At 39.4% G+C, this 25,147-nt stretch overlaps 1 protein-coding gene across 2 annotated transcripts in view; it reads left to right on the forward strand.

Moving 5' to 3' along the window:
* The window catches only part of sema6e (sema domain, transmembrane domain (TM), and cytoplasmic domain, (semaphorin) 6E), a 149,736-nt gene that overhangs the window by 68,210 nt on the left and 56,379 nt on the right, over nucleotides 1-25,147 (forward strand). For both annotated transcript variants that reach the window (XM_031756705.2, XM_031756707.2), the window contains exons 5-7: nucleotides 18,336-18,538; nucleotides 22,988-23,102; nucleotides 24,554-24,611. In XM_031756705.2, coding sequence (XP_031612565.1) covers nucleotides 18,397-18,538; nucleotides 22,988-23,102; nucleotides 24,554-24,611 — 315 coding nt within the window. In that variant the 5' untranslated portion in view covers nucleotides 18,336-18,396. The remainder of the gene's footprint in view (nucleotides 1-18,335; nucleotides 18,539-22,987; nucleotides 23,103-24,553; nucleotides 24,612-25,147) is intronic.

The raw sequence follows: 25,147 nt of genomic DNA on the forward strand, positions 1-25,147 counted from the left end.
ATAACTTTCCCACGGTTGTTTAATATTCAGTGAACTCGCAAGCCCTAAGCAGGGAATATCGATCAGCACATGTAATGTATTCCTTGCATCCCTAACAGGCATCTGTAGAGCAAAGATCTCAAATGGCAGAGTCTCCTTTCATGATTTTCCTCAAGCAGTGAATTATTCTTTTTACAGATCACTATTTAATCTGGTATTCAACAGTGTTTTGATGAGCTTTATAACTACAGAGAGAGCCAAATCGACTTTTCTCTGAAACATACCTCTCAGACTAATATTTGGACTTCAAAGCAACTTTTTGCTGACTTTTATATTTATCAATGGCTAATTAACCTCACATGGGAAAGCAGAAATGATGCAATTTCTTGGGGCTAGCTTAACTAGCCAGCTTAGCAAAAAAAAAAAAAGAAAAGTGCAAACCTCACACAGCAAGCAGTGTTTTATGAGATGTCCACACGCTATTAGACACTCAGAGTTGCTGGACAGGAGCCAGTTTGTCAGTTTGTTACAAGAACGCATACAAATGCATTTGTGTGTCTGTGCTTAAGCACAGCCGGCAAGCTGTGAGGAGAAAAACAACTCTCTGTTTGTGATAACAGCTCTTTCAATGTCAGAACAAACAGTCTGCAGGCCCCACTCCCCATAACCAGGACACGTGTTCACATTGGCCATATTCACACTGAAACAAAAAGCTTCCAGAACATAGAGTGCAAAAACAAACCTGCAGCTAAGTTTAAATAAATCATCTCCCTGTAATGGGAAAGAAGTCCCTCTGAAAGAGCGTAACTACTTCTACAATGTCAGCAAACATGGCTGCAGCCCTGCCGTACACCACTCAGGCTAAACATCTGTGTCAAGAACAAAATTCAAGTGATGTGGATGTGCGCTTTACTTCACTCCCAGTTCTCACATCTCTAAGTAATTTTATCCTTCTGCTCAGGTTGGAAACATTAAGTGAATTTGGATAATGAAGGTTTTGGATTGCTTGACGTTGAGGTGAAAGTCAGGAAGCCCTCCAAAGTTTGACTCAAGGCTGTTTATAATTACAATTCAAATGAGCAAAGAGTCAACAGTTTTCTCATTTTTTTTTGTCTTAAACAACAAGTAAAGGTCATAAAATAGTGGCTCTTATTTTAGAGTTGGTCTAGATTTAAGCATAATTTATGGTAATGCTCTATGCTATTGAATAATGTTTACTTTGAGGGCAAAGCCCAAATTAATTCAATTATAATAAAGTTCATATATTTGCCCATTAAAGTTCTGTCACTTTCACCCTTCAGATAACTCCTGTGCACATTAAAATTGATCTGTTTGGACAGTTGGCTGGAATCCAAAAGAGCTGCTTGAGATGGAATAGGATCTCTGATTTTTAGCTTTCGGCTGTTTGCACTTGTTAGCTTGACACTGTCTCGCCATTTGAAATAGTAATTTGTTTTGTTTTTTTTGTTTTTTTTACTTTTTTGTCTTTGTTTGTGCCAAAATCAGTGCTCTAGGAAATTATTCTTGTAACACATCAATTTTGGGCTCTATGGTTATTATTCTAGGGTTGCTATAGGTTATTTGTCACAGAAGCCCTGTTTTAATTCAGGAAATCCTTGAATATACAGGCTAGCGGTTTAATTTCTCGTTACATTTTTTGAGTGAGGTTTGTCTGCAACAGGGTATATAGTGTGTGCATGCAACACAAGAGTTCAGGTTGGCGATTATGGACTTCAGAGTTTGAGCAGTCTAGCTATGGTCTTTATCAAAACACAGAGAATTGTGCTGTGGACAGTATTAAGGTCTCAGCCAGTGCAAGTAGATCAGAAAACCACAGAACTGCAATAGATGTAGCAGTCTCAGACCTGCCTTCAGCCAAAAGACTTGAAGGAGAGACTGAAGCAAGCCTCAAAGCCTTGTGTTTTTAATGACAGAATGTGCTCTGTTATTGAGAAGACTGATTAAAAGCCTTTTGTGTCACAGTCTGGGCGGCAGTAGCATATGGCCGGAGGGCTTAAGCATAGAAAAAAGAGATCTGTAGTACCAAATCCCTGGGACAGAAGCAAGGAAGTAAAGTCATGGAGATTAAAGTGAATCTGCCTCATTCCTCTGCTGCAGAAAGTCCTCATTCGTGTATAGGCTTTTAGCTTTCAATTGGGGTGCAACACATAGCACTGCACTGCAATCAAAAAATAACTGAACATGTTAAATTGGAATTTAAAGGTAGACTAGATGACTTCAGGTTAGAGTTTAATAATTTCAGAATGCCCTTTGGTGAAGCAGGCATGTTTCTTTTTTGTCATGTATACCTTCGAGCCCTGCAGCCTATGGCCCTCAACTGACCCCTGGTCCAAGTTTAAGCTTTAGGGAATTTTGTATTACAACTCTCAGGTTGGCTAATGGATCCTTTTAGGGAACAGTTAACATTAACCATTGTTACATATATAAAAACCTTTATTCCTGGTATATATATTTACAGAATTCTTTTTTCCTAAAGCTTTTTAACTTGAATTTGTTTCTTCATAAAGTAAATATGGACCTCTTTTGCAATTGCTTTAAAGACGTTTTTGTTTGCAAACTTCTGCCTGGCCTCCATCCAGTGTCCAAAGTTTGAAAGTTCGGTGTATAAAAAAAACCTCTCACAGTTTTCACATTGTAGAGAGTGTTTATAGGTTTGGGTGCATACTGTGAATCTATGTCAAAGACTTATAAACAAACATAAAAAGACAAATGACAACTGTTCTTCCTCATGTACACATAAGAGTTCATCAAGAGTGCTTGCATTTGCTCTCAGGCTTTTGTTTTATACTTTCAGGTTACTTTCAGGGAATTGTTTCACTGTTTCAGGGAATGGTTGGACTTTGGATGGACTTTGCTCTAATTACATGCAAATCATGAAAATGCATTTATAACACTTGTGTTTGTTAATATGTCACAGCTTAAAAATGTACAAACTTTTAAATCAAAGGGACTGTAAAAATTATGAAGTTATAAGCATCAAAGATTCAGAAATAATGCAGATATATTCCTCTAGTGATAACCTGCAAACTCTTTCACTGTCCCTGTGGATATTGTGCAGGTTTGAGTTTAAATTAGCTCATGCATATTTTTGAAAAACTTTACAGTTATCTCAGTGAGTTTCTCCTAGACTCAAAATAGTCTACCTGCCTCTTTATTTACCTTTAATTTTTTCTTTTTCATTTTGACTTGCCTGAATGTTTGAATCAGAGTTCAAATTTTTCTCTGCTTTCATCTTCTGAGATTTTACGCCTCTGAGATCTGAACAGTCTCATTGCTGTTCTGTTTTTTTGAGGCAAGCAATGATGTCAATTACTGAAAGAGGATCAGTTTTTATAGCTCTCATACTGCTTCATCAGTACCCAGCACATAGTCTTCAATTGAAGAACAACATGGCACTCGCTCCGCAGAGGCTCGTACATAATGAAAAATATGCAGCAGTTGAGCATCAAGGTCATTGTCGAATAGGATTTCTCAAGAGGGCTGAAAAGTCATCTACGGAGTGAGCAAATAAGGCCAGGTGGCTGATGAACTCCAGGAATAGTTTGACAAACCCTATCGCCAGTGACAAATTAAAGTGTCAGCGGCCGGCCTGTGTGGCATCACATTACCTGTGTTATTCTGTGATAAGTCTCATTGTCGAGCCAGCAGCACATGGTCGTCTGGAAAACAGCCTGAGACAGCTATGAAGACAGAGGTACAGTAACAGGAGACCTGGGCAGATGCTTGTCTCTGAGTATTGATTGGACCAGACGTCCAGACGACTTTAACAGCCACTGACGCAGGCTGTCGAGCTAGAGTGGAAGCTACCTCTTCATAGCTCCCACGTCCAACTGAAAAGAAACTTGAATAAAATGTGCAATTAGATATTGTTGCATAGTATCAGCTAATATGCTAATGTTTCCTGGGGACATATAGCCTTTTTACACATTTACATTCAAAGGTACTGAGCAGCCATTATGTTATTTTGCGACACAGGCAGCTTTTACAATACATTTTCATACAGTACTATTGCGCATAGCATGTTTTCCACACTTGCTGTTGTAATAAGTTAACACATAGCCTCAGATTTTGAGATGTTTGTGGTTGGACTGATCCTGTGTCTCCATTCATGTTGTAGGAGAATTGTGAGTAGGGCTGAGAATGCTCCCAGGGATGTTAGTGGTGGGATTGCATGGAAAATGTAAGACTGATGCAAATGTTGGCATGGTACCTCAAACTACATTGATTTAAATTCTAGTGTCTTGTTCTTAATCTCTGAAATGATATGGAGAGTCATCACACCACTTATCCCTATGGACCATGCTAGTGATTTTCTCTTTAGTCTTCATGAAACACAAGAAATGGTCAATGTAGCCTGTCTACTGTAAATCTAGTTTAAAAAAAAAAATTAAACAGGGAACATAGAAAATATTTTCAATCGCAAGCTTCTATTTCTGCTGTTTCTTTGCTGACTTGCATTGTGAGACTTTGTAAAATTATAAGACATAAAAATAAATTTGTATCACCTTTTACATAGTATAAAGGTGACACAAAATATATTCACCAAACACCAATTTGTTATTTAAATAAAACCCACAGTGGGAAGTGACAATTAAGAACGTGAATTATGACTATTGAGACTTCCAAGTCATACAATCAGCATGCCTGTCTGTTGTGTGAGGACACAGGACCTTTGACTATGGCTACCAAAAGGTGTCATACATCACCTAAAATGCCTCTATGTATAGAAGAATTCCTCTCGAAGTACACACTTTCTTTTGCTCTCATATACAGACACCTTCAGCCTCATGTCAGGACAGCTGCAAGAGTAATGGCCCCAGGTCTCCTCCTGAACACAGACTAATGAGAATCTCAAATACGACAAGCAGAGTGCATTTATCACGCACTCACACTTAATGACACCACCACCCAGGCTCAACTGCATGCTCATGCCAGTATCTAGCCCCTTTATAGATGGCCCCGTTTGTCCCTCTGCTTTTCTATTATTGTAGCTGCCTGGTCAAGCCTAGTGGAAGGATGGAGAGGGAGGGGGCGGGAGGGGGCGGGGGGGAAGCAGAATCAGACTCTGTGTTTGCAGGTAAAAGAAGACCTTCTTTGTGTGTCTCTCTCTCTCTTTTAATTTATGTGTTCCTGTGTTTTTTTTTTTTAATACACCACCCTCCCAGTGTGAATTGGTCTATTCTCAACTTCTTTTATTCTCTTTGTTTCTGTTTTTTCTCTTGTCTCTAAAAACCGAAAAATGCAGATGAGTGGAACTCTTCAGCTGAGGAATGGTGAGGGAGTTGACAGATGAATGCTACATGCACTACTTTGATCTACCTCAATGAAGTGTTGTTGTTTTATTTGTGGGGTGACATGGAGCTTTGTACAAGGACTCTTGACTCGAAAAGCTTTAGAGATCTGCCTGTCAAGGTAACACGAATTTTTACACAATTAGACACCAGGCAGCAGACATTAAGAGGCATATTTTCTATGTGTGTTCATTAATTCAGTTAAGCTCATCATTTTAGGGAAAAAGTCTCATTTAAATAAAGATTAATGCTCACTTCAGGAGTTAATCATGTCAAGGTAGTGAAAATGTCATCATAAATACAATGCCCAATGCATTGATCTTTATGTTGGAAAGAATGATGATTGGAACTGTAATTAGTTGGACTTCCATGGGAACCCCCGATGCCTTTAATGACTGTTGGGTATTTAGACAGAGATAAGGGCTTATCCTCCTTAAGTGCTGGAAGGGCTACATTATCTAAACTGAGATCCAAGCCAAGCTTTAACACACAACTCAGACACATGCAGGAATGCAAGCAGCCAACAGGAGAGCCGACAATAGTGATGTACTGCATGCCTCCAATGGACCTGAAAGTGACTTGGATCACTTGAGGTACAAGTAGTTCTGATCGTTTGTCACCAGGTTTATTGCAGAAAACTAATCAGCTAAGCAGAAAGGTTGCTTTCTAAATATGATAGATAACCAGGACAAGCCCTGTTTGTCTGAGCAGTGCCAAGTTATGTGATAACTTCATCTTGTTTTCAGGTTATATAGAATCTGAGTTAGAGGAATCATAAAAAATGTCAGCTTACTCAACATGTATGTATGCAGCCAGTCTAGCCATGTAGAAACATTTGTTTATTCTGTCAGAAATGATTAATCTTTTGGCCTCCACTGTTTTCATTAAAAGAAACACTGGGGGAGTGTCTTAGTCATTAACATGAGTGTTACTTTGTTTTTGTGTATCCATCTGAGACTACCTAAGCTGCAAGGGGACATTAGATGGATGTTATTTTTAAAACTGCTGTAGCTTTTAAGGGTTTAATTGTGGTAAAAACCCATTTAACCCAGCAAAGCGGCAAACATGAGATTCTCTGTTTCTACTAAAAAGAGGTCAAGAATTGCAATCTGTTACTTTGCAGTAGTTCCTCATTTCTTAAATCTTGGAAATTTTCCACCACTTATGTTGTGTTGTTTTGACTTGTGTAGCTCATGCTCAAAGTACTTAATTAATCCCAATGGAAATTTTTAGGGAATCATCCAACAAGGGATTGAGCCCAAAGCTGGTCAGTTGTATATTGCAGTGTGTCGAGGGTCGTTATATATTTGTGTCATTTGGCTACTGTAAGTAATCATTAAAGTAATTTAGCCCTGTTAGTAATTTGGTGTTGAAGCAGGACCTGCTAACCTGAAACTGAGTGGTGGAATTGATTGCATATCTGATTCCAGATCAGTGATCTGTGAGATACTGTCATCTCCCCCTCTGCCAACTCCTCCTCCTCATTGAGATTTCTGTCTTTTTACTGTCACTATTCATGTCCCATTTCTCTGTTTGATGTCGCAGCTCCTGCTAACTTCCTCTCTTGTTCCATGACACACTGGAGCCTTTGATGAGGTGAAAGGAGCCACACTGCTCCTTGGTGTATGCTAGCCCGTGGCCATTGACTTGGGCAAGACGGGGTTTTTACAGCCATAAAATGAGATAAACTGAGCCTGAAAGCTTCTGGGCCTTTCAGTATGTGTTAAGATGATATCATCAGTGTGAGACGGTGGTAATAAAAGTGAGGTCAGCTGCCACCGTGGGCTACTGCCCTGAAAGGTAGCATTGTCATGATAAGACTGCTGTCTCTTTTCATCTCTCCCTTTTCTCCTAGTATGGGATGAAGCTGACATGTGGATGTTGGGTTTGAGTGGAAAAGGCATCTAATAATTGGATGCATGCTTGCGTACGGAGAATGTTTGTCCCAAAGACAATGATAAAGTATTTAATCTTCCCAGGAACAGTGAGCCACACAGGCATGATGATGCCATTATCTCTGTGCGGCACTCTCACCAAGAAGCCTTACTCTTAGCCTTGATTTATATTTCCCTTCATCAGCATCGACCAGTCAGATTGCAAAAATCATTCATTTATAAAAGCAGGGCTCGCTGCTTTTGTTCTTCCTTAACCAAAATTCACAAAATGTACTTTTGTCACACATTCCCTTGCTAGCTCCCCCCCCATTCCTTGTAATCTTGTTGGGATAATGTGACAGCGATGGATCTTCTCGGTGACGGTTGTGTGATTGCCTCCGCTAACAAGGGATAAAGGCAGTGGAAGAATCTTCACAGCTATTTATCTTCCTTTGATCAATTCTCAACTACTCTGCCTTGCTCCGTTTTATCTTTTGACTATAAATATCAGCTTTGGCGCAGCTGAAATTGTGACCTCTTCTTTTGTCAAGACTAAGAGAAATGGTCAGGCGCTCCCCTCATTGCATGATAGTGAAATAAAAACATTTCCACACAGGGCGAAAACACCATTGATTGGTTGCGGAAAACAAGTAACGGATACCTTACACCTTTCAGCTTTCCCAACGACCCCTCGTTTGAGTGACCCGAACTTTAGAAAGATCCCCCTCGAAACTCACTTTTTACCAAGAGGGAACAAAAGTCGTGGTAGATTGATAATTCATGCAGGATGTCTTTCAAAATAGGAAGTGTGAAGAGTTTGAAATGCAAACGGTGCAGCAAACTAATTGGTACCACAGGGGAGATGGAGATCAAAGAACCTCTGTGTTAATAGAGAACTCACACTCTCTTTTCGTCCGCCGCCGAGTTAATGGACACAAAGCCACTGTGAAGTCCTCAACAGTGGTGCTCCTCGGTTGAAGCATCCTCAGCAACAGCAAAGCAAAAAAAAAAGATTGCACATCTTCTGACTCATTTTATCAGTGGTGCAGGTTTTAGCACTGATTGAGCCTTGTCAAATCATGAAAATGTAAGGAAAACCTTTGAAGTATTGATTGCCTAGGTCTTTTTCATGTCTTTGCATTTGTTGTGAGAAAGCCATGAGTATGAGGATTTTTATGTACACTTGTACCTCATGGGGGTCTTTTTTAAATTCAAGCTTCCTTATATAAACCTCGCCGCTCTGCTTATTTATCTGATGACAGAGCAGATTTTTCCTACACTGCTGTCTGATTAAAAGCCCACGCCCACTCTACAGTCATTGTTGGTTTTTTATTTTAGCAATAAAGCAGTTGAGTATACAATAGGATCATAAGCAAGATAAGCTTCTAACCCATTATTTGTATTGCTGTTTGCACAACAAAAAGTCTCATTCTTGTTGTGATTTCGGCCAGCTTGGCGTACTTCTGCTTATGCATGAGGTTTTGCTTTTGTTTCCTAGGATTACTGTTTTTTTTTTTTTTTTTTTTTTTTTTTTAACTGCCTACTGCAGTGACAGCTGAATCACAGCCTGCCAAGTCACCCCTCTAGAAAACTGTATACACAGTCTTCTCAACGTATTGCTTGGTGTGAATGGTACAACTTAGGATATAAAATAAAAAAGTAGATATAAATAGATGAATAAATGACAAATAAATGTGTAGGCACACCCACATGACTGCAGGCAAACCTCTTAGCTCTTTGTGCTCCTCTTCCCATGAGTTTGTTTATTCACCTTAGGGGATGCATAAACATCACCAAAGCTTTTAACCACCTGGCTTGCTTTGACTGAGAGCACAGGCAGTGGCGTCTTAGCTTTAGTTCTGGTCTGAATGCCCATCACCTGGCAACAACAAACCTTTTTAATGGCTGACATCATTCTCACCACATTTTATTGAAGCATTTTATTAGCATATTTTGATCCTGTCTGGATTGTTGGCTGCTTTACCTGGATAACCTGTGCATCCCTTTATGCCCTTGCGAGAGGTCAGCAGTTTTGTGCAAATCGTGACAGATACAGGCACCGTGATGGTGTGTAAAGTGCACTGTGACAGGAGATTATATCTGCTCTTTCTTCCTTTGTATCAGCACTTTCATCATTGCTTTAGTACCAGAGCAGACAACAATGTACAGCATCAGAACAGAGGTGTTGTATTTCCATAATGTCCATGCAGTTGAATCAGTTTACAGGGAGAACACTCATTTAACATTTCGGATGGTATCAATTAAAATTGGTTTGTCCTTTATGATGTATTTAAATCAGCCGCCTCACCCCTAAAACAAACAAACAAATGCAAATTTAATAAATTTCACACAGTTTAATATGGAAATTAATTTACCCATAGTTCAGTGATTCCTTTTTGTAGTTATAGTTGGGACACATAGTCAAGGGAAAGTCCTCTATTCGATTTGTTTGGCCGTCTTCACCTGTGAGGTCAGACTGGAGTTCCTGAAATAGAAAGTTAAAATTGGAAACACAACATAGAGAAAACAACAACAATCGTCCCGCTTTTCCCCCTTTGCTCTGCATTTCTCATCAGTGGCCTCTGGGGGTATCCAATTATGACGCCCTTGAGGGAATGACAGTGCTTGGATTTCTGTCAATACAGGGTTCAGGTAGTGTTTCTCAATAACATTGTGAATTATTGATGACGGAGAGATTGAAAGGAGAAGGGGGTAGTTAACATTCACTTTTATATATGAAGAGGAGAAAGAGATGAGGGAGCTAGGTTAGCACAGATGCTGCCCAGCATATTTTAAGCTGATCTATTTGATTAGAAGACCCCAAGGTAAGTCTCGATTTAAATGCCATAAGGACTCCGGAAGATTGAAGGTGGATCCTGACTGACAGGGAGCACAGAATGTTAGTGGAATTATAGGCCTCCCTGAAGATGAATGTAAATAATTAACAGGAGGGAGACGATTGAAGAGGATTTCACTGGTGCAAGCCTTATCCTTCTTCCACTGATAGCCCTTTGGGGTTTTTTTTCACCCATTGCAAATAGACATGAAGACGATGGATGTTGCCTGCAGCAGTTTTGCAGATCGATCAGAGAACCGTCTCACTGTCTGAGTCCTGCATAGATCCCCCTGTGTGAAGTCTTGCCAACTTGATGTCTGTAGAAAGAAGTCCTGAGAGCAGGCCTGACTGCAGGCAGGGCTACTTTTCTCCAAGAGTGATGCCCAAAGCAATTGGTGTTAGCCAGCATCATCTATCCCTTCCTATTGAATCCATGCTGCTCAGTAAGACGCTAATATCCTCATCTTTGCCCGAACAATTGACAGTGTACATTATTCATTGCGGAAACGGTTTCCAGACGTTTGTTTTCTCTCTCCATCAGCGGGGTTGTACTTTGATATCAGCTCTCTAAAGATCTACCATCTAAGCTTAAGTACAAACCACACTCTGGTCCGTGGGGATTCTGTGATGAGAAGAGAATGGAGATTTCTGACATGGGGTGACAATCGATGGCCTGTGCAACAGGACAACCCATCACTTGTCTGAACTCTGCGGGCACTGAGGTTAAAGCAGCACTTTCCTGGGAGCAGGCTGAGTGGCATTGATGGCGAGGAGGGTCCCAACCTCCCCTGACAGACATGTCTCATCCCGGATGCCATCTTGCCCTCTCTTTTCCATGGCACAATGCGGACACTGTGAGAATAAGACTACATTATACTGACACCAGGCAGTTGACATACTAATCCAAGAACTAAAGGACTACAGGGACCATTGATTTTCTATTCTCGGTAAAATGCAAGAAGCCAGCCATCACTCCTCTTCGACCTGTGATGCTAATGGACTTTTTAAAATGTTGCCACAGTGATCCCCTGGAGCCGTTCTGTTTTTGCCACTGCAGGACCTTTCGAAAAGCACCAAAATCCCAGTTCCTTTATCTGACATGTTTGTATTCAGCACCCCATCTTCGATGTCTCAGCTGTGTGAAGTGTTTGTACATAGCATCTGCCTGGCCGGCGACCAGTAACACTGGAAGTCTGATTTAATAATGAAAGTGGCATTATAAACATGAACATAAGTATAAACAGTGTTTCTTTTTATGTGTTAAGATATGTTTAAAGATCTTTTTATCTAGGTTGTAACTACACTACAGTGAACTAGCTTGTACCATGTGCAGCATCTACCTAAAATCTCGAATCCACCTATGTGTCTTGTGGGGGTTGTTCTTTCAATTATTGTCCAAGGCTCCTTGATCCCAATTCCAATTTGCAACTACGGCGTCTTTGCGGTGAGCCATTGGAAATCTAATTAGCAAAGTTTCTCCTGTCTGGGAGGGTTCAGGGCAGAGTTGAAATAACTGGCAAAGGAAAGAATTGCTGCGAACATTTGTAGAGAATATTTGCAACAAAGAATATTTTCACGACATGTTGTTTTTCCACATCAGCTTTTGAACGTCAACTGTGGCTTTATGTGGAAATATCTGAAAGTATGCAGGAAGAGCAGGATTTGAGTGCTTGAGAAAAACAACTCTGTGCAGATGGTGATGTGCTGTGTGATTTGTGTCATGGGACTGCAATGAGATTGGTGATCTGATGAACCTTCCAAAGGGAGTTTGGGGAGGGACAATATGGCTCAGGACTTAACAATGGAATGTTTGTCTCACCACACACCATTCATATCATGTGTTGTTTTTCCTCCGGTCACATTAAAATTCCCCTGCAGTTGTTTTGACAGCAAGACCAAAAAATAAACAAAAAAAATCATGAGGCAAAAATATTCATTATTTTTACAAAGCTAGAAAACTCAGATATGGTCTCTCATTCAAATATTTACATTATTTATTTGTTCATTATGTGGATTATACAGTTAGGTCCATAAATATTTGAACAGAGACGACTTTTTTCTAACTTTGTTTCTGTACATTACCTCATTGAATTTTAAATGAAACAACTCAGATGCAGTTGAATTTGAAAAAATGTGAGGAAACAAAGCATTTTTTTAACACAACCCCTTCATTTAGGGCATCTGATTTCATTTCAGATATGTGTCCCTATAAAATCTCTAAACAGCACAGAAAGTCCATCACAGAAGATTAATTGTTGTTGGAGCAGGTTAATGGAGGTATAAAGGGTGTCACAGATACACTAATGGAAACTGATGTTTCTTAAAGCATCTCAACTCTCCATATGCCTTCTTGCATGAATAATACAACACCACGACCCTAATTGTATATCCTGCAGTCAGGGTCTGTTTTCTTCTTCTCTTACTCTTCTGCCTCTCTTGCTAAGTGCTCACTCTGTAAAGCTTGAACACCGCGTCCTCAAACATACCCTACTCTTGACTTATCATGTGGAAGCCATATTCTTGGTGTTATTATAGCACCCAGAATAATAGCCTATTTTGTAATGGCCTGCTGAGAGCAGAGGCTAATGTGGCTAATTGTGTCTGAAATTATCATGGAGTCCAGGGATATGCTCGCTCATTATGCTGACCAGTGTTTCCTGCAAATATGTGAGAACAGAAACTAGTGTGGCTTCAGACAAAAAATTCACAGCCAGGGGGCTCAGAGATATCAAAGCGCACAGAGGTGTGAGGTGAGAGGTAGACTCAATTCTGTGGCTATCAAAAAATGAGTGGATTAGCCTCCCCACCACTGAAGCACGGGTAAGGTCTGGGAATATTAGAGAGTGATTTTGCATCAGGATTATGCTCTACTGTTCAGTTGTGCAGCAGGTGTTGTCAGAAAATAGAAGTCCCAGGAGTTGTCAGGTGCATACAGCAATGCAGCTGATTGAGGATGAAATGGAAATTTAGATTTTAAACGTGACTTTTTACGGGACAGTTATTCTCAGGCAAATGGGGACGCGGAACATAAAAATTTACTTGCAGGAGTTTATATATGAATTTAAATGACTGCATGGCTCAATTCGTGACAATGATTTAAGGTCATCATTTCTTATTGTTTTGGTCTGATTTATGCATTAGCCCAGAAAAGGCCTGAATTCTGTGTGGATTCATTTTACAAATCCAGATGCGGTGCTGTTGGCTAATCCAAATGAATGTCAGATCATCATTGGTGTGCCACAACATCCCAGAAACACTTACCCCTCCAAAGAGGCCCAACTGCCAGTCTCTCACAGATTGCTTAACACGTCCAGTTCATTAAAACCAAAATGATCCAAGCCCTCCCATCAAACCCTAGAACACCGAGAGCAAACATGGAATAGGATCAGCACTGGCCTATATCCTTTGGACAGCTGTCAGCTCATCAGCTATCCCTCTCTCCTTAGACTGCACAGAAAGTCATTAACTGATTAGACTTTGTGTTAGGTTAAATTAAGAGAGCTCAGAGTTCCAGAGGGTAGTTGATTTGTAGACACATTTTTCAGTGTGTTTTGCTTTGCCCGCTAGTGTAACAGTTCAAAAGTATAGTTTATGCTCGTTTCCAGTTCCATATCTTTGTTTCTTTGACTCTAGCAGGGTAGCTTGACTTGATTTGCAGTTGGAAAGGAAATATTAATCTATCTATAACCAGCCCTGGTGCAGCTGTTCAGTTCATCCTGTCTAAAACAAGCTGCTTTAGCTCTCCCTTTAAGCCAGCTTTCTTTTGATTAGCTGCATCGTGTAAACAGAAGGTTTTAACCGTTTAGCGGCTGTACTCACAGCCACAGCTGTGTGCACCATATTAACAATATCACCTGTTTTTGATGTTATACAGACCTAATGGCATTAAAAACTCTTGAAAACAGAGCTTTTAGGGCAGACTGAAGACTGTGCTTTTGGCACAAAGGACTTATTTGTAATATACTGACCTCATTATTTGGAACTTTGGCCTTATTTAATATAAGAATCCACTATTGAAACTGTCTGTATGAGAGAAAACGGGGAAAAGCATAATAAGTCTACTTTAAGCTGTACAACCAGAACAATGTGAGCGATGGAACAGAACTAAAGGCAAGAGCTTGGACCTTCAGTACGTAATGTTTATCTGCGGCGCACCAAAGACGGTTTATTCTGAGGAGAACAGTTTTAGTAAGGCCGACTTCATCCAGAGATTTCCTACAGATATAATATACTGTGATGTTTGATTTCATAGTTTCAGGTAAGAAGTGTCTCTAAAACAATCAATGATGCTGCATTCAGTACCTGATTCACATACAATAAATCACACCCAGAGAACAAATTTATAATCAGGTGAAATGTTTGATATGCACTGCACAGTGTACACGGCACAGAAATGAGCATTTAATCTTTTTCAAGTGCAGAACTGAAATTGTTTTTTGTGCAACATTGATTCATTGATGTGAGCTTCTTTGGGTGGCTTCATTTGCCAGCATTTAACTTAAAAGTTCAGCAGCTTGTGGAGTATATTTTCACATGATCTGACCTTGCCAGTATTTCACACTTGAAATCTGAAGGTAAAAATCAGATTTTCTTTTTTTTTGGTGGGGGGTAGTTTTTAGCCTTTATTTGGCAGGGCAGTAGAGAGCAGACAGCAAAGAGTAAGCGGGGAATGATGAGGGAAATAGTGGGTAGAATCTAACCAGGAGTTCTACTTTTCGCATATGCTCAACCAGGGGTGGGCGATATATCCAATACACTCGATGAGTATAAAGACAAATCCCTTCTGTCTAGATTTGCAAGTATTTATTTTTGTCACACAGCTTCTAGCAGTAAAGTTTCTCCAGCACCAGTTCAGGATAATGAAGTCCTCAACAGTCTGAAACTCAACCTTAACTACAAGCTAATACTGTATGCACAAACCATGTGGGGTATATTACTTGACTTGCATAAGCTCTTGTACTCAGTATGGTTGTCTTGTTTTCACACTCTGTTGGTTGCCTTCCTTTAGCTAAGTAGGTTGTCAATAAATGATCTCTGCCTTCCTTTCTCACAAGAATATAGTGTTCCCTGGACACGCTGCTTAGGTTTATGTGCGGCTGTGCGTATTCATGATGAAAGTGGATAAATTTTGACATACGGCTGTTTTATTGGTAGTTTAACGGTATAAATGACAAAAGTTCATTTAGCCTTTTTCTGCCGTGAATGTTTTTGACGTTTTAAGCGACTTTTCTCACTTATTTGTCTTTATAATAACATCATCTGTTTAAATAGCTGCTTCGCTGGGTGGGAGAAAAAAAACAAAACAGCCAAATTATACCATATGAGGCTAATTCATCAGGTATATCGCTCTCATATACTTACTAAGGCAGGCCACACAAGCTGCTGTAATTCACAGAGTAAACACAAACAGACACTCGCCCACTCACGTCGATTTATGGTGTTGTGATCATCGCTTGACCTCATTGCTAAATGCAGCTTTCTGCCTGCATTTAAATGAGGCACACTATTATCAATATTGATGACAGTTCATGTCTCTGTTGACTTAATTTTCTGCTCCCACTTAAAACCATGTGGCCCAAGTCTCACTGCCAAGTGACACAGTGCATAAACTTGGGAGGGCTTGTAAGATCCCCTGTAGAGGACACATTGCCCTCAATAAATTGGCAAGGAGTGCAGGTCATCACAGTTTGAAGTTGGTTTCGACAAATCCCTCTTCCATCCATCTGTTACTGTCTCTTTCCTCAAATATCAAACAGATGTGGAAATTAACATTCATGCATAATCTCAGCCTTGTGTACAATGTCTGGAGCTGTTAATTATTCCCACACAGACACTCGAGTCCAACTTTTATGCAAACTTTTTTTTTTTTTTTTAAAGAGGAAATATTCTCAGAGCTCCTTTGTCAAACACTTTATTGAGAATGATAATCTGTGATTTGAATTCTTGGAGGTGGATGAGGTTGCAACATCTTTACTTGATAAGCTGTCATTGTTGGTTTTTGTTTGTTTTGTTTTGTTTTTTGAGATCATTGACAGATACTGCTTGTGGTGTTATTACATCTTTCTTTGACTTTTCAGTTTTGAAATCTTGATTTCGATGGCAGCACCCTTTGTTCGGCTACGGAGTTGTTCCTCTAATTATGCAAGACAAGTTCTTCTCTCATGCTAACAAACGCACAACAAATGAATCACTTTCTGTTTACCACCCAACTTTTTTCCAAAGGACATGCTCTGTGTACATTTGAATGTTTAGCACCAGGTGTTCAAATTGACAAATGCAGCAAGTATTTGTACTATTTAAGTCTTGAGCGTTTGAATGGTACAACCTGGCACATGCAACCTGTTTCCTTACTCTGTGTACTTTAGTGCAGATCTGCTTGCAGGTCATGTTAACATTTTCTGATATCAAAATAAAGCCACTTTTAAACAGTGAGCCTTTTGAGCCATTTGAGCCTTTGTGATAATGGTCCAGGAAACTGTCCTGCCTTTCTCGGGCACTAACCCACACCTAAGCCCAACAGTGTTTGCCGGTATTGAAAAGATGCCTGACGAGACAAGGTCCCGTTATGTGATTTATTAGAGAGTGCATTTTCATCTGTGAAAATTACTTAATAAATGTATGAGGCTCTCCAGCTTGGGTTTGTGACTTTTCTCGCACTGATTCTCAGTTTCTTTTTTTATCATTATTATCCATCAATTCATTTTCTTTGACTTTACCAATACATTGCAGTCTGCATATTGAAATATTTTGTCATTGTAGCTTAACATATCCATTTGTAAGTAATATTTGTATTTATTTTCCATCTTCTGAATTGTTAAACCTTTTTACCCCTGAGACCTAAAAGGCTGACTGGGTATTGCCACCACCCTGCATGGTGGCCGGGTGGGCGGGCAGCGTGGACACCAAGAATCACAAAGAAATAGAAAGTTATGGGAGAATTCAAAAATACCAAAGATAGCTGTCACTTCCAAAAAGCCAATCATCTTCTTTATAGCAGAATCTGGAAACATATTAGCCTATTGTGTTGTTGCATTGATAAATTCCCACAAGTGAGTTTCCTACACTTTCAGCTCTGTGGCGGCAGACATATCTACTCTTTGCCATAATAGAAATCCATGTGAATATATATTTTTTGTTATTCTTGGTTTTCCAAATCAGAAACGTAAATTAGCACAGTGCCAAACTTTTGAAAATGTTTTTTTTTTTTTTTTTTTTTTTTTTTTTTTTTTTTTTTTAAATAATATCACCAGTCCCGGTCACCATTGCCTTTAAATTCACAGCCCTGTCACCAATTATATTAGCTTGGGCCTTTTAACCAGACAGACAGGTGTGGCAATTCTTTGGAAGGATGCCTTTCAAACATTTATGGTGCTGACCTATAACTCACAATTGATTCTCCATATAAACCACATAATCCTGCTGCCACTCTCTCACCACTGCAAACAGAAATGTTGAACATTCTTGCTGCTTCACGGTTTTCATCTTATTTGTTTGTTTGTTTTGTTTTTTCTTTTTTTTTCTTTTTCTTTTTTTTCTTTTTTTTTTAATTATTTGATGGTCTCCACCTTTAGTTCCTCCTGTAAAAGCATATAGTTGTATGTGAGAGATGTGTTCCTGTTCATCCCCATTAAATTTCATCAGTTTCAGGCTCTCTTTGGCAGGGTCATGAGGTTATGGAAAGTCTTTAAAGCCTCCTCAAATTTCTGAACAATTGGTGACTGTTGCAGTTGAAGGAGCTGTTTTTGCACAAAGCCCATGTGCTAGAGCCGCCTTTTAGAGGTGATATTTAAATATACACAAAGTGACCTTTTACCTTTTACTAAATTAAACAACTGCGAGGACATCTCGCCATATCAGGCTGAACAAGGAGTGTTCATTCTTAAAGACACGGTTGGGCAGTGGATGTTTAAGTGTCCTTGTGGTCAGGGTCCTGCAGCCTGCCTTCTCTGCTGGTTGCTTCCCTCACACGTCTGGTTTGGTCTGACTCCATCTGCCTTTTTTTAATGCATTTGCACTCTTACAAATCAGTGGTTGGGCGGACACTCAATCACATCACTGCATTGGCATGAGGCATTGCATGCTAATAGGAACTAAGATGCCACCTTTAAACATTACTCTAGTCATTCTTCAGTTATGTAATTGTTGCCTTTTAATTTAGAATCTCTATAAAATGCATCTATATCCAATACATGCTACTATATTAGAAGTCGACCAGCTTATAGTGTTTGTGTTGACTGTCTTAATTTTATTACACTGAGGTGTCTCAGATGTAATATTGATAATAACAATGTACCAACTCCGTGCCTTTTCTTTTTTCTTTTTCTTTTTTTAAAGGTTGGTTAGGTGAATCTGCTGTGGGCCATGTGTTACTGGTGAGGTCTCTTCCTCTGCCAAAATGAGGCCGATGGTCGTCTTGCCTCGACCCATCCTGCCAGCCTTCCTGGCTCTCACCTTTGTCGCCTTCTTAGCTCAGCTGTCCTCAGGAGCCACGCCGTTCCCCCAAGACCTGGAACCAATCAGCGTCGTGGGCAGAGAAAGTAAGTTCAAAATCTGTTGTTGCCATGGTGATCCCTGTTGCAGGAGTACATGTAAATCTAGAGCGAGGGTCACTAAGGCATATCTCGTCACTGGGGGATATAGCTTAGTGAGGTGGATGTGTTTAAGGCTATGTTTGCAGCAAGCAAATCTGTAGATGTTTATTCTGCTGCTGGAACAGCTATAATTAAATTTATTTGTTGAGCTCTGCGCTGACTTGGTGTCGAAAAAGGTCACTTCAGTTTTAGTATGCATGATTAAAAAAGGTCTCAGTCAGAGCAGAGGTGCAAACTTTTAGCAAATTTGCAGAATAATTTTGATGTAAAGTGTCTAGCGCTGATTTTTTATTTTTATTGTCCATGTATCTGATTCACATTAGGATACAGCTGGGCTATTTAGATTGTCCAACAAGCTAAACATTGTTTTGAATAATAAAACATTTATTGTGTGTGGCAACAACTGGAGTGTGTAAATAACGTATGCAGTATATCAAAAAAAGAACATTTTCACAATGCAAAAATTCTTCTTGTTTGATTTATTTAGGTTGGTGTAAAAGTTAGCGGCCAAATTTCTCACCAAAAATGTTCAATATTTTTCACAGTAGTTTCATTTAGCACTGACTATGAACAATTGTAGGAAAAATGACTCAGCTGTCACTCTGTGGGTCTTTCATGTGTACTACTACTGACTGGGGTGCAAGAACACTGACAAGAAATAAACACAGCAAATATTTCTTTCCTCCCTTGGTTTAGATCAGAGTTTGGCAAACTTGTGCTACAAAAAAAGCAATTTTTCAGTACTTTTTGCAAAGCAAAACAAAACCCCACCTGTATGCCTGCACAACACATACACACTGTCGTTATAATGAAGGTGACAGCCGGTTAGTCTACTGACATCGTAAACATTCTTCACTTTAATTTTCATATTTAGCTTTTTTTCCTGATAAAGAGTTGGATCACCACTGATAATCGATATTTGTCCCTACCTAGGAGACGGTGACTACAATATGGTTTTGATTGAGGGTTTTTTTCTTTTTTAGTTAATATCACCTAAATTAATAAATGTCTGAATTGTCCTTACTCTTCAGTCCCTAATAATACCATAATTTAATTAATTCAAATGCATACAAAATGACCTGTAATGCTATTTATATTTTTTTCCTGTAATCTTTCACGTGAACAAAAGATTTTCATCTCTTGATAGCACAACTGTCTCAGCCATATTCCAATGACAGTCGATAGAAGCTAATAATGAATTATTACCCCGGCTCCACATGTTACCACAGCATAAGACATTAAAACTTCAGAGCTACAGCTGGAAACCAGCAAGTTTTTGATTTAAGAGACTCTTGAAGACTTCTAACACACTCAAGACACTGCTCTGTTGGACCACCCTAGGGACCCATCTGTGGCACCCAATAACTGGGAAGGTCTACAGAAGAGGTCTTGGCTGCTAAATGTAATGGCCCATAATTGATTTAAGAGGTGGCTGAGACCATGGCCCACACACTGTAATTGATCTATCTGGAAGAGAGTAACGCTACCATTAGCAGAAATAGCTGCGCTAATAGTGCTATATGTGGAGCTCCGTCCCAGGTGTAATGAGAGCAATTTGTCACTTCTAGTTCCAGCAGGTGACAGCATGGTGCAAGGTCCCTCACAACTCTGAGACATCCATTATGAATCATAGTACTTCGTCAGGATGAAGTCTATGAAATCATACCTAAGTGACTCCTTCTTTTAGAAAGCGGACAAATAATTTTTCTTACACTTTTGTTTTTGACTGACACCGTGCTGTTTAAGTTGGGCATATTTAGGTTTTCCACAGCCAGTACAGCTGATACAGGTTATACAGAACATGACGCTATTAATAAAATGTCTAGTCTTGTTTAGGATGCATGCACTGCACTACCTATTTTCATGATTGGTTTCAGGCAGCTTTTTTGCTATTCTTGGTTGTGTATGATGTCTGAAAGAGGACGTTTCTTTAACATTATTATCTTAGACACACAACTTTGTCCTTTGTATGTTAGAGGCAGCCAATCAAGAGAAACCGTCCTTAAAAGAGGGACGTTGTTAAGGTTAACCTGAAATCTCTTGTTTCAGTCAGTGAATGAGGTGCTGCTCCAAGGCTCTGCATATGATAAATAAGAATTATTTTGAACAGTTTCTCATGCAAATCAATTCCAACAGAGTTCAAGAATAAAACCCTGCAGTTGAAAAAGGGCATAAAAGGTTCCTTTTAACAGTTATCATTACTATGCAGTAGCAATAGCATTTAAATATTGAACTAAGTCCTAGCAGTTATGGATAACATGTCATAGCTTAACGTGTGTCCTTGACAGACTGTTTCTTCTTTCTTTCATTTGTTCTTTAAGCAGCAGGTGAAAAGATTAAATGCAGTCTTTGAAGTGCAGTTTGGGGAATACATCTCAATACAAAATCGGCTTTACAGCATATCAACTTTACCTACTCCCACTGTCCATGAAGACTAAAAGCTAACCAACAAGATGGTCAAGAAATAACATTGTTGGTCATATTACAAGTGTTGCTGGAGCTTCAATGTAGGATTCTACTGTAGTTCTTTGAGTACTTGGTCTTATGAGTTGTACGTTCTTCTCGTTGTAGTGATCCTAAATGCCTCGAGTCATTATCCTGGATTTTTCTGCTAGCAATGACCTAGCCACAGCCAAACAGGGTGTGAAAGTGCTAAAGAGTAATTAGAAATCCTCATTTGCCAAGGGGGAGGATGGCAGGGCGGGCTGTTGAGCCACTGGGAGTCTCTTCACCAGACAGCACAGCAAGGTCCAGCACTCAGCCAGACATTAGGCATTTAAATCTTTAAACAGTCGATTTGAGACGAGTGGTTAAAGGAGCGTGTACGGCTCCCTGTAGAGAGACTAATTTCAGATTGTGGTGTATTTCTAGGGGGGATTGCTAATTCAGCAGCAGCCCAGGTCAGATGGGAAGCTGGAGGGCACTTAATACAGTACTTTACAGACACAGAATGCTCTGGCCTTCAGCTGAATCTTTGCTTAGTTAAAAAGACGAAGAAGTCAGCAGGGGAAGTATCTGTGATATGGAAGACAGCGTGGTGTCAGTATTGAGCCAGGCTTATTTCATTTTTGCCTGAAGGATCTTTTTTTAATCAAGCTTTTGAAAGATATATCCATCTACTGGCTGACTGTCATTTTGTTATTTAAAGTACTGGACACAATCTCCCATTGTTTAAAATAACATTGCCCTCTAGTGAGTTCGTCTGCACTTTGAGTAAGGGAAAGAAAATGAAATTAACATGCAGTAGAGGAAGAAGAAGGGAAAAATGAAAATCAGCCATAGTGCACCATAAAGTTGATATTATATCACTGTTTCTTTGCACGACTTCCCTCGGTTCATCTTATCTAACATTTTATGTTGGTTTTTTGTTTTATGATTTTCCTGTTGGTGCAATTTGTTTTAGAGGCACTTTACCAGGTGAAGGTATTTAAATTGCATTGATGATGACACTAAAGACATTTTCACACATGAACTTTCGAAGATTTCAGGAGAATCGCGTCGGGATATTTCCCTTTCGCACACGTGTCATGCAGCAGTAAATGGCTTGCGTTGGAGTGAGTACATTATGTCGTTTCTGTGACAGGGATGCATGCAGGAGATGGAACACGTGTCGCCCACTAGTTGCCCTACTTGCACATTCAGCACAATCCTGCATCAGACAGACCTTGCAATAAGGACCTCACAAGAGTATTTAATGTCCAACATTTGCATTTTCGCGTGCGGCTCTCCCTGATAAGTCCTAGAAAAGTTCATGGGTGCAGTGCATGCATGAAAACGGCTTAAGCTAAACTTTCGTGACCTTTGGAACAGGTGAGACTGATTTAAATGTGACAATTAGAATGTCTATTCAGATGTTTTTGATTTGTTTCTTTGTCCTCACTTGGCACAGTCCCCAGACATGTCTGCTCAGAAATGCTTACGAGGAGTCAGTTATTTAAATCAGATTGACTTCTATGACACGACTGCCTAATTTGCAGCTTAGGATGCTATATTTTCCCCCTGATCCACCTCCACAAGTGTGCATTTGCATACAGTGTGAGCTCAGGGTTTTCAAAAAGACGACTAAATTGTAACCTTGGGTTAGTGTTTCTTAAATTGCTAATACTACTGTGGATGAAATTTTTAGCTGTTGTTGTCCAACTGCCTCTCTATAAATGTGAAACTGAAAAATTGCTTTTTTTCAAAGGGGGAAAAAAACACTGACATTTGACAAAGACTGAAAATCCCTTTCCTTTATTCCTAATTTTAGTTTTTAAATTTTGATTCCACAGTGAATTGTCACAGTAAAGGGCTGACATTCCTTTCCAGTTTTTGTTTTTTTCTGGGGGGGGGGCTGCATATGACTGTCTTACACTTGAATAATTTCTTCTCCTCTTCATCTTTTTGCCCATGCAGCCTCGTACCTCTACCCTAGCTTCCAGGGACTCATGTCAGACAATGACACTGTCCGCCTGGGTCTGGATTTCCAGCGGATGCTAAGGATCAACCACATGCTCTATATCGCTGCACGGTCAGTCACCATCACTCACCTGCTAATTCAGCATAACAAAAGATATAATATAACAATGTTTACATTGTTTACTAAAGTTGAAAATATGACTCAAAGCATCTCATGTAAAATGTTGACCATTACTTCATGTATAAATATGCAAATATTAGAACTATAAGGACTAGGGATATTTTCATACATGTGTTTTTTACCAACCTACTGTAAAATCTGTACATTTATAAAGGGATAGTTAATAATGATAATCTTACCCATTTATATTCATTAGCATCTGTCTATAAGTCGGATACTATGTTAACATGTGCATGGTTGCACAAAGGCTTCAGTATAATAAATGTTTTTGTGAGTAATTATAATCATGTTTCTTTAAACTAAACCTTTATCCACACACTTCTTAAATAGTTTGATAATCACCCAACAAGCTCTGAATAATTTATCTGATTATATAAGTGACACATTTACCCATTTGGAGGTTTTTTTTAGCCAGTAAAGCTAATTAAACACAAGTCAGTTTATTTTTTTTTCTTTTCTGCAGCAAAAACAGGGCAAGAGGTAAATGGGCTCTTGGAAGGACACGAGGAAGAAAGACAAAATTTGAAACTAATTGTCAGGGAGGGAAAATAGCCCAGCAAAAGAAATCTGTGTCAACAGTACAGATATTATGTATTAAATGCAAAATAAAGAACCTCAAGAAGGCCAAGTGGAAGTAAAATGTGATTAGGGAAAAAACACATGGCTACAGAAACTGCTTCTTGCAATTTTACATTCTTGTGAAAATGTAAAGCTTTCAAAAAGGTAAATGTTTCCAAAATGAAACTTTTAGCTCTTTCTGAACTATATCTCAGGCAGCACTTCTGCATCAGACTGCTTTCATGTTTGCAGTTTGGCAGAACCTCTGAAGTTTTTTTCAAGTGCATTTCGCAGCCTAATTTGCACATTGCTCTGCCACTCAATCAATGTGTTTTAGGTTAATTATCTAAACAGTACAGGGTTGCACCTTCTCTGCCCAGTTGCATTGTGCATAATAAGTTCTGCTATAGTGTTTGGCTCTTTCCCAAAATAAAGTGCTCCCACTGCCAAGAACCCAGTCCAAAAAGTTATAGAGGTCCTATATGCACATAAACTGGCTTAATATTTTCTACAGCTGCGTGCAACAAATGCATTCCTCACTTCACAAAGTGATTCATATGGGTTTTGTCGATAGTTGGAAAACTCGTGTGATGTCCTGAAGCCAAAAGTCAATAAACCTTGCCTGTTAATCCACCTCCCAGTCTGTGTTGCTGCACAGCTGTAATCAATTGGACTCAGAGAAGAAAGGAGAGTTTTGGGGCAGGTTTTGGTGAATTGGTTAAGTTAGATGCTTCTAAAGCTTTGCATTGGAAAAAATATATATGAAGGATTGCAAAAAGAACGTAAAGATGACCCCAGTAATGTCGTGACTCACTCTCTTGCAGGGACCATGTGTTTGCCATCAATCTTGCAGCTTCATCTGAGCAGATAATCCCACAGCAGGTAAGTGTCTGTCTGCTATCATGATTGAAAATCTTCCAATGTGTTTACCTTATTTCCATCTTATACAAAAAAAAACAAAACCCACCATAGCTATATTGTAGTTCAACATAGAACTTTTAATTGATACATGTGTTTAGGTCGATATTCATTTATTTAAGGACATTTTATTTCTCTTGGATCATGCACTTGCCATTTGCTTTTAAACCTTAACAACGGTCTGTTGATTTTTCTGAATGCAAAAACTCACTTCAGAGGTAAATTCTTTCTGTAAGACTCTGACATTTAAGGAATGTTTGATCTCTCGATCCTTCGCGATCAATACCAATAATGTGAGCGTTATCAGGCTTACTTGACTATTTTGGTCTGTTAAAGTTGAAATAAGTTTTAGGATTCTGTGCTCATTAAACATAAGATTAACTTTAAAGTCATTCACATAAGCGAACACGGGCTTTTACTTGCCAATAGTAATAGTCTGGATAATACATCACCGGGACAAAATAGACCTGTACCCATTTTACGGAATGGTTTGAACCAAG

The sequence above is a fragment of the Oreochromis aureus genome, linkage group 11 (genome assembly GCF_013358895.1).
Source record: "Oreochromis aureus strain Israel breed Guangdong linkage group 11, ZZ_aureus, whole genome shotgun sequence".
Taxonomy (NCBI): Eukaryota; Metazoa; Chordata; class Actinopteri; order Cichliformes; family Cichlidae; genus Oreochromis; species Oreochromis aureus.